Source organism: Halichoerus grypus, chromosome 9 (genome assembly GCF_964656455.1).
Source record: "Halichoerus grypus chromosome 9, mHalGry1.hap1.1, whole genome shotgun sequence".
Taxonomy (NCBI): domain Eukaryota; kingdom Metazoa; phylum Chordata; class Mammalia; order Carnivora; family Phocidae; genus Halichoerus; species Halichoerus grypus.
Genome location: NC_135720.1, coordinates 82,042,924 through 82,052,901, shown reverse-complemented (window position 1 = coordinate 82,052,901; position 9,978 = coordinate 82,042,924). Strand labels below are relative to the sequence as shown.

Sequence of the window (9,978 nt, the reverse complement as noted above, 5' to 3'; positions counted from 1 at the left end):
GGCTCACCTGGCCAAATCTGGGATAACTGGGATTTCAAAATAAATAATAGTAATAATGGATTATAAACCGAGGCATATTACCAGATACCCCTATACGAGACACACAGCCAGCTCCCTGTAACCTCACTTGCTCTATGACATTGCTCCTTGACTTCAATGCTGCTGCCTAGTTCACAGATGGCTTTTCTACCGTAGCTTCCAAGGGGTGATGTTAGCACCAGTCACTAACCCTAAAGCACATTACATTAGGGTAAAGGAACCTTGGCCCCGTGGGGCCAAATTGGGGGCAGTACTCACAGCATGTAGCAAGGAAAGAAAGGGGATAATATAGAACTTTGCAGATTATTTGTGTAGTTTTCTACTAATAAAGCATTCTATTATCCCACTCTTCATTTACCTTAGACTACTCTGCCACCCTCTTACAAAACCAAAGGGACCTATGTTGAGTCCACTTCATTCTTCGAGCCTCTCCTATCAGCTTCTGGCTCTGTGCTGGATATCATCATTTTGCACCTTTGTATCCACTCTCCTCCCTTCTCTGCCCCACCCTGTATCCTGGAGGGCTGATCTGCATGGATAGCTATAATATAATATAATATAATATAATATAATATAATAGGCGCCTGGGTGGCTCAGTCATTAAGCGTCTGCCTTCGGCTCAGGTCACGATCCCAGAGTCCTGGGATTGCGCCCCGCATCGGGCTCCCCGCTTGGCAGGAAGCCTGCTTCTTCCTCTCCCACTCCCCCTGCTTGTGTTCCCTCTCTTGCTGTGTCTCTCTCTGTCAAATAAATAAATAAATAAAATCTTAAAAAATAATAATAATATAATATAATATTTCAAAGGACTGAATATATATATTTGAATATATATTCAAATTCATCCCCTATGAATCAATAAAAAAAGTGCAATAGAAAAGAGCAAAAGACAGTCATTTCAAAGAAAAGAAAAGACAAATAACTCGTAAACATATAAAAAGATGCTCAACTTTATTAGTAATCAAGGAAATGCAACTAAAACACAATGAAACCTCATTTCATATCTACCATAGTGGAAAAAATTAAAAGTCTAACAAGACAAAATGGTGGCCGAACATAAACTCTCAGACACTACCTGGGGAACTACAAATTGGTATAACTATTTTGAACATTTCCCAACTCATTTTAAGAGGCCTGTATTACCCTATTACTATAACCAAATGATAGTACCTAAATATAGATGCAAAAATTCTCAAAAAAGGGGCGCCTGGGTGGCTCAGTTGGTTAAGCGACTGCCTTCGGCTCAGGTCATGATCCTGGAGTCCCTGGATCGAGTCCCACATCGGGCTCCCTGCTGGGAGTCTGCTTCTCCCTCTGACCCTCCCGACCCTCCCCCCTCTCATGTGCTCTCTCTCTCAGTCTCTCTCTCTCAAATAAATAAATAAAAAAATCTTTAAAAAAAAAAAAAAAATTCTCAAAAAATCTATAACCATATCAAACCCAGCAAGTTATAAAAGGAATAAAATATCACAACTAAGAAGGATAATCCCAGCAAGGCAAGGCAGGTTCAACATTCAAAAATCAATCGATGTTGAGTTCCAGTCCAAGATGGTGACCTAGAAAGACCCTGACCTCACCTCCTCCACAGATAACCAACAAATCTACACCAATTTATAAAGCAATTCCTCCTGAAGAAGAACTAAGGGCTGATTAAACAGCTTCTGCACAACCAAAGACAGACCCATTGAGAATGGCAAGAGAGATGGTAACAAAGGGAACCCCCACCCTCCCCAGCACTGAGAACTACAGCGGGGAGGGATAGTACTGAGGGACTGTGAGCAGGTTTCTCCACCCTGGGGCACAGGGGGAAAAAAAAAAAGCCTGCAGTTTAAAACGGCAACTATAACATAAAGAAACCAGCCCCAGAACCTTGCCAAATGTCTGGGGAGCTACTGGGACTCTCTCCAGATGACCTCGATAGTACAGACAGAAGTAGGGTCCTGGCACCACAGCTGGCCTTTCACCTCAGCAAGCCCCGGGCCCCTAACCCGCACCAGTGCCAACCATCCCACCAAGGCAGCTCCAGCATGGAGCACACCAGAACACACCCAGTCAGGGCTCACTGCAGCTCCAGCCATTTTGACAAGCTGACACAGGTGCACAGCACCCTGGAACCCTCCAGGGCCATACCACTTCCCTCCAGATAACTTGCCAGGGCACTCCAGGAGCAAAGTACCCAGGCACCCAGCCCACACCTGCCTCAGCTCCAGCTGCCCCACGAGGGTGCCGCCTGCATGGAGCACCCTGAGACACTCCAGCTTGCACCCACTTCAGCTCCAGCCATCCCACCTGGGCAGCCCCAGAACAGAGTGCCCCAGGACTCCAAGCCCCTGCCAGCCAGTCAAAGTCACCACGTACACACAGTCTACATGGGGGATGACATGCACAAGATCATTCCTTCAAGTTTAGAAGTAGCTGTTCTGCCGAATACATAGAAACAAACACAGAAAGTCAAACAAAATGAGGAGACAGAGGAATATGTTCCAAACAAAAGCAAGACAAAACCTCAGAGAAAAAAAAAACAAAACTAAATGAAACCCAGATACTCTACCTGATAAAGAGCTCAAAGTAATGGAGAGAGGGAATGAATTAACTCAGTAAGAACTTCAACAAAGAGAAAGTATAAAAAAGGACCAATCAGCATTGAAGACTATAGTTACTAAAATAAAAAATGCACTAGAGGGAATCAACAGTAAATTAGAGGATTAGTAATCTAGAAGACAGAGTAATGGAAAGCACCAAGCTGAACAGCAAAAAGAAAAAAGAATTTTTTAGGGGTGCCTGGGTGGCTCAGTCGGTTAAGCATCTGCTTCGGCTCAGGTCATGGTCCCAGGGCCCTGGGATCGAGCCCAGCATCAGGCTCCCTGCTTGGCGGAAAGTCTGCTTCTCCCTCTTTCACTCCCCCTGCTTGTGTTCCCTCTCTCACTGTCTCTCTCTCTCTCTCTCTCTCTCTCTGTGTCAAATAAATAAATAAAATCTTAAAAAAAAAAAAAAAAAGAATTTTTTTAAAAAATGAGGAGGGGTACCTGGGTAGCTCAGTCAGTTAAGCTTCCGACTGGTGAGTTCCAGCACCCGTCCCCAGCATGGAGCCTAATTTAAAAAAAATTTTTTTAAATGAGGATAGATTAAGGGATGCCTTGGACATCAAGTGAACAATCATTCACATTATAGGGGTCCCAGAAGAAGAACAGAGAGACAAAGGAGCAGAAAAATTATTTAAAGAAATAATAGTCAAAAACTTCCCTAACCTGGGGAAGGAAACAGACATCCAGGTTCAGGAAACACAGAGAGCTCCAAAAAAGATGAACCCAGGGACGCCTGGGTGGCTCAGTCGGTTAAATGTCTGCCTTCGGCTCAGGTCATGATCCCAGCATCCTGGGATCGAGTCCCGCATCAGGCTCCTTGCTCAGCAGGGAGCCTGCTTCTCCCTCTGCCTGCCGCTCCCCCACTTGTGCTCTCTCTCTCTCACAAATGAATAAATAAAATCTTAAAAAAAAAAAAAGGATAAACCCAAAGAGGTCCACACCACAACATTTAATAATTGAAATGTCAAAAATGAAAGATAAAAATTCCGCACCTAGAACTATGAAATTAAAAGCTCTGAAAGTAGGTATGAAAATCTGCATTAAATAAGCATGCCATGTGACTTTATGCTTACTGAAGTTTTTGAAGAGGTACTTGATATTAGAATGACAGATTTTAAATTCCTTGAGGCTGCTTAATACAGGTACCAATTTAGAATGACGTGTGTATGGTGGGGGTGGGAATGATGGAAGGAGTAGGGAGAGTGCTGAAAGTTGATAGACCTAACAGTCTGGAAATTGGTGTCTTGAGAATTGCTTGGGGCGGGGGGAGACCCTTCCCCCCCCCAAACATACATATACGCTTGTTGGAATTGGGTCCAGGAACCCAAAATAAGTAAGAATTGAGAACCCTCATTCCCTCTCAATTGATTTAGAAATGGAGGTAGAATCAGATTAAGCAAATTAATTTATTTTAAGCCAATGGCTCTCAAGCCTAGTGGCTTCTTTAAACCACAGGTTGCTAGGCCCCACACCAGAATCTCTGACTGAGTAGGCCTGAGGTAGATCTAAAAATGTGTTTCTAACAAGTTCTCAGGTGATGCCGCTACTGCTGACCAATGACCTCCTTCCACTTGGATTTTCTCATTGGTAAAGTGGGCAATAGTGATGTTCTATGGATTAATGAAAATCAAGATATGGAAGTGCTTTTTCATTACATGTGTTCCAAAGTATTATAATCTTGTTGAATGGAGTAAAATGATTTATTAAAGCAATCTAGACAAGTTTTCTCCAGTGTTACAAAATATATCACCCAGTGTGAAAAAGCCAAAAAGTTAATCCAAAGTAATCATTTTGAAAAGTCCGTTATGGGAGTGAGAAGGAGCCATCCTAGGCAATTCATATCTTCTCACCACCCATATGTCCCCTGCTCCGTGGGCCCATCCCACCCACAAAGCCACCATCCTGGACATAGAGGATGGCTCTGGGCACCAGCACTAGATTATCCCCTACCCTTCACCACAGATGAGCCTGGGACCCTCTCCCTCAAACTTTCCAAATGCCTCAAAAAGAAAGAGAGGAATTATCCATCTGTTCCCCCTTTTGGTTCCTTTCTTCAGACCCGAAGCCCTGATTCACTCTAGTTTCTTTGTTGTACTCGTCCCTCTTTAAAGTCCCATGCCTGTGGCAGTTCAGGCTAGGAGTCCTTGAAGGTTAGACATTCTCTTATTTCCCTTTTTCAGCAACACAACTGATCACTATTTAATTTGGCAATTTGATAAAGCTAAATCCTAGATATCCCCAATGCAATGACAATAACCATGCTTTCTATTAAAATTAGGGGGGGGAAATCCCATGAAATTAGGTCCAGCTTTTAGGGTAATCTGGTGCTTCCAAAACTGCTGCAGAGATTCCAGAACATGGCTACAGGACCTGCTAGAGCTGCCTCTCTCTGGACAAACTCTCCCAAATTCTACGTGCCAAAAAGAGAAAACCTCTTATTCCTCATTAACCATACACTTTAATGTTTCAGATTTCGTTCAGGTAAATAACATTCCAGACACTTGGTTTTCTGAAAAGATTTCCTGAAATCCTGAAAATGGTCCCTGGCCACGTCGTCATTTTTGTTTTCTCTCTAAAGCAAGGTTTTTGGGAGGAGGCAAAGTAGACACTCAATAAAAAGTTTCTGGATTTAAAGGAACTGATGGGAGCAGTGGGAAGGCAAGGCAGAGGGATTAGAGAGGAATCAGGATGTAAACTGAGATCCTAGCTGGAGGGGAGATAGGAACTCAATTTCTGTGTGGTTCTGAGGGACTAGAGCTTCTTAGACAAACTCACCACCGGCTTAAAACCCCCGGGTGACTTCCCCAGTTCTTAGCGTGGTCTGCGAGGCCCTGGGCGGACCAGCCCTCCTCTCTTTCAGGCCTTGCCTCCGGTCTGCTCCGCCTTCCTCCCGCCGCAGCCACGCGGCCCTAGCGCCGGTTCCCGACGTTTCCTTTCCACCTGGCCGGCTGACTGCTGACAGCTAACTTGGCTCTCACCCAGAATTGACTTCCTTGGGGAACCTTCCCTGACCCGTGCCCAGGTCCAGTCTCAAGCACCCTCAAGCTCCTCCAAACACTTGGCAGCCGGGAGTCCCATTCCGCACGACGCCCTGGGTACCGGGTGTCCTGGCCGCGCCTCCCCGGGAGCACACGGTGGGGAGGAGCCCTGCCTGGGCAATCCGCGCCAGGAGCAGCCGGGAGCATCTACACCCACTCGGAATCTCTCCCTTCCCCACTCCATGCAGAGTTTCTTGTGACCCTCAAAATTTATATACATATTTAAATGTGAATATATGAATCGTGAGGGGGTGTGATTGATGAGCCTTGGTTTTCTGAATCTGTAAAGTGGTAATATTGAAAGAATTAGGTGAGTCACTAAATACAAGAGCCTGGTGGAGTTCCTGGCACGCCTGAGGCTCTCAGCGTCAGCTATTGTTAACCACGTTTTGGCCAGAGGATTTCACTAGATTGGGTTTTGCTTTTGTTTATCAATTGTTTTGTAAGCAATCCAGGCTTTCCTTGACTACGCCCTGAATTTACCTCCCTTCTAAATCTGGTCAGCGCTAACGCCTGCCCTTCTGTAGGGCAGACCTCCATTTCCATGACAATGAAAGGTGTTTTGCTCTTAATCCTGTACTTACCTTTGGTGGAAAACAGGCCAAAAGCTTAAAACTCAAGGGGGACAAAAAAAGGCAGCCACCCCAAGACAACTTTTTTTTTTTAATCTTCGGGTTATTCCAGAACTTTTCCTACGAATTTTCTCAAAGTTTTGTGTTTTCTTTTGTAAGGCTGAAAAATCTTCAGTCCAGGGCATGCATGGAATTTATGGCATATGCTTCAATTTCCAAATTTTGCTACTTTGACACAGATTAACCTAAAGCTGTTTTCTACACTTGGAAGCACTGCCCTTAGGGCAGAACTTCTAGCCCTCAAGGGCAAGGGAAGTTTTGTATTTATTCACATCGCAGAGTTTGAATTCCCAACTCTCCGGTTTACATTTTCACACACATTCACTGCCAACTGATTGAAGGGTGCACTAGCTGAGGACCACTTGAGGGAGCCACAGCCGCTGGTCCATAAAGCAGATGCAAGAAGTACGGAACTCAGGAAGCCTGCACCTAATCGATCAGCAAAAAAAAAAAGTTTGCCAATCATCTCTGGGTGAGCTTGTGGAGAAACTTGCAATCTCATATATTGCTGCTGGGTGCAAAATTATTTCAACCCCTGTGGAAGGCAGTTTGGTAATAGCAAGCAAAATTATGTATACGATTTCCTCTCTGGACCAGCAATTTTCCCTCTATTTATAGGCCTACAGAGTACTTGCACACTTGCAAAACAATGACCTTGAAGGTATTCACCACAGCTATGGAAAGCCAAAGATTGGGAACAACCCAAAAATTCTTTGGTAGGGAACCAATTAAATGGAATCATGCCCAACTATAAGGGAGGGAAAGAATCTACATTTATGATTGTAACTGTATTTTTAAAAAACTCTGGAATGAAAGAGTACACAAGAAAATAAAGCTTTTTATTTTTGGAAAGTAGAAGTATGTGCATAAATGGATAATTATGAGGATAATTTTTTTATAATCCTATAATGGATAGGAAACTTTTCTATCATTTTGGTATTCTGATCCATATGAATGTAGTATCTACTAAAAATTTATAAGTAAATGTAAATATTAGTGTTACTTAAGAAAATGCTGTTTATTCCAATACAGCAACAAGTATTCTCCACTTAGTCCATAGTTCTGTCTCATTATATTGCATATCAGCTCGTGGTCTTCTATTCAGCTTACAAGCATATAAAACTACTACCCTCTGTCTCTGTCAAATAAATAAAATCTTAAAAAAACAAAAACTACTACACTGAGAAGGTACTGACATTTCTATGTTTTGGAAAATACTTGCTTTTCATTTTACACATGTCAACCTATTATAGAGTTATTTTTAAAAAACAATCCAGGTCAGGGGAGCCTGGGTGGCTCAGTCGGTTTTAAGTGTATGCCTTTGGCTCAAGTCATGATCCCAGGGTCCTGGGATCGAGCCCCTCATCGGTCTCCTTGCTCAGTGGGGGAGCCTGATTCTCCCTCTGCCTGCCGCCCCCCCTGCTTGTGTTCTCTCTCTCTCTGACAAATAAATATATAAAATCTTAAAAAAAAAAAAAGAATCAAGGTCAGTTCCAGACAATATCACATTTCCCCCAAAATTGACTGGGTTTTGATCAAAGCTGCATCTCAAAACCAAACTCCTATGCCTTTTTTTAAATTTATTTGACAGAGAGAGACACGGAGAGAGAGGGAACACAAGCAGGGTGAGTGGGAGAGGGAGAAGCAGGCTTCCCACCGAGCAGCGAGCCCGATGTGGGACTCGATCCCAGGACCCTGGGATCATGACCTGAGCCGAAGGCAGAAGCTTAATGACTGAGCCACCCAGGCACCCCCTCCTATGCCTTTTAACCCTAACCATGTGTGCTCTTGGACCTTTTTCTAGCTTTGAAGGTTTTATTTAAGGGTTAAGCTCAAGGGCCACCTTGGCTGTGATGTTATCGCCAATACTTCAAACATCAAGGAGCTATTTATTTAAAATTTTATTTTAATTAGCAAACCTGGGGCGGGGGGGGGAGCCACATTAGGACTCAGAGACAAAGGTGGAGACCCAAAAATCAGCTGGTTTTTCCTTGTCAGGCCGGAGCAGAATTTCAACCAGACCACATCCATTCCAACTCTGGAGACAGTTTACTCTTTAAATCCTGATCCAGGTACGTTGGTTGCAAACTGGCTTCACTTCATCCAAGGACCTAGCTCTAGGGCTTTCATGGCGTCCTCAAGTTTGAGCATCCCTGCACCAGAAAGCAACAAGTGTGCATGAGGGGAGAGGGTAAGAGCCTGGACAGTTCTCAGCCTCTTTCAGGGTTCCTTTCTGGGACTTCCCAGCCTGGCATTCTGCACCTGGGATTCTTGGGAACGTCAGAAGGTGGGGCCGCTGAGCCCATTCCAATATCCCCCAAGAAGCTAGGGGGAGTGTTGGGAGGGAGAGTAAGAACTGGGATCAGGTCTCAGGTAACACTTCCCTATGAGGCCAGGCCGCCTCTCACTGGTCTCACTCCAGGGTCTCTAGAACCAACAGACGTTATTACAGCATCTCAGGGGCAGCCCAGATATGGAGGGCCGCCCCTGGTGAAGCTGAGGTGCGGGTGTTGGTTGCGGGGAGAAGAGAGGGAGAGAGGAGAAAAGGGCTACAGGAGAGGGAGTAAAACCACCCACGCGTCCCCAGGCCAAAGCACCTCGTCCCCAAGCCTCTCACCTCGTTCCTGTCGCTGGCGGTGCCATTCGGCCATGGACTGGAGCATCCACTTGGCCCTGAGCTTATACAAGTAAGAGCCATAAACCACGATCTCCGTGAGCTCCGAGGATTCCAGAACCTTTAGCTCGAGCATGACTTTGCTCACTTGCTCGATGTACGGGATTCGAGATCCAGCTGGGCCTGTTTGGGGAAGAATATGAGCGCTTAGGCCCACGGAGAGAGACCAAGACGCCCGAGCCAGGGCACCCAGGTCAGGACTGGGCTCACTCACCAAACATAGCTTCCAAGAGCTGCGTCTGGACCTGCAACACCTCGGGATCTTTCAAGTCTTCGGGAGCTTTCACCCACGGTGGAATATCTTTTCGTTCTGGTAGCGTCCCCATCTGGACTGCCTCAAAACTAACCACGCTCCAACCTAAGCTAGGCCTGAGTCGCCCGGGCCACCGCGCCGAGAGGTGAGCACCGGAGAGGGCCCCGCCCACAACAAGCCCCGCTCACAACAAGCCCCGCCCCCCGCCTGGCGGTCCGGTCTCCCACTCAGAACGCTCCGCTAGCCCGCCTGCGCTTTGGTCTTGCACGTGACCATCTCCGTCACTTTACCCTCTCCCCAGTACCGGTGGGCCCAGCCATTTCCGAGTTTATAAGGGTTTCCACCTGTATTGACTCGTTTCTTCCACACCGGAATCTCTTGGCCTTGGGAGTGCATGGGGAGAGGGCAACGTCAACTCTTCCCCTGGGAATAAGTGATTGGGCCTGAACCCCGGAAAGACGAAAATCCAAGCCTTGAGGGTGTGAGGCCCACCGGGGAGCTGCCAAATCAAGTTCCTGCCTCCCACGTTCCAAAGGAGGGTCCCACTTCCCTTGGGCCTAAGGGAGCTAAACCCCGAGGCTTCACTTCACGGAGACCCCTGCGACCTCCGGGGACTCGGGAGTAATTCCTGCCATTTAACGAAGGCGAAAAGGAAATTCAGAAATTCCTTATCTGCAAGGCACGTGATGGGGTCACTAAAGTGCCCTTACTGTTCGCCGTCCTTGAAGCCCCAAAGTCTGGAACTTTTCAGTCTCTTCCA

General features: G+C 46.0%; 1 protein-coding gene across 1 annotated transcript; it reads right to left on the bottom strand.

Annotated features, from left to right (window-relative positions):
- Positions 1-8,177: 8,177 nt before the first annotated feature.
- Positions 8,178-9,291, bottom strand: LOC118541507 (developmental pluripotency-associated 5 protein). Its single transcript, XM_036101169.2, has 3 exons — positions 9,180-9,291; positions 8,909-9,088; positions 8,178-8,444 (listed from the first exon to the last, which is right to left on the bottom strand). Exons 1-3 carry the CDS (start codon positions 9,289-9,291, stop codon positions 8,386-8,388), a joined length of 351 nt encoding a protein of 116 aa, XP_035957062.1. The 3' UTR covers positions 8,178-8,385.
- Positions 9,292-9,978: the final 687 nt, after the last annotated feature.

Bases quoted from the DNA above. Each gene is read 5' to 3' on its own strand.
- LOC118541507 (XM_036101169.2), bottom strand. From the start codon at position 9,291: ATGGGGACGCTACCAGAACGAAAAGATATTCCACCGTGGGTGAAAGCT. The intron at 9,089-9,179 runs GTGAGTGAGCCC...TTCCCCAAACAG, and splicing joins GCTCTTGGAAGCTATGTTTG to GCCCAGCTGGATCTCGAATC. The intron at 8,445-8,908 runs GTGAGAGGCTTG...TTTCTGGTGCAG, and splicing joins CCGCCAGCGACAGGAACGAG to GGATGCTCAAACTTGAGGAC.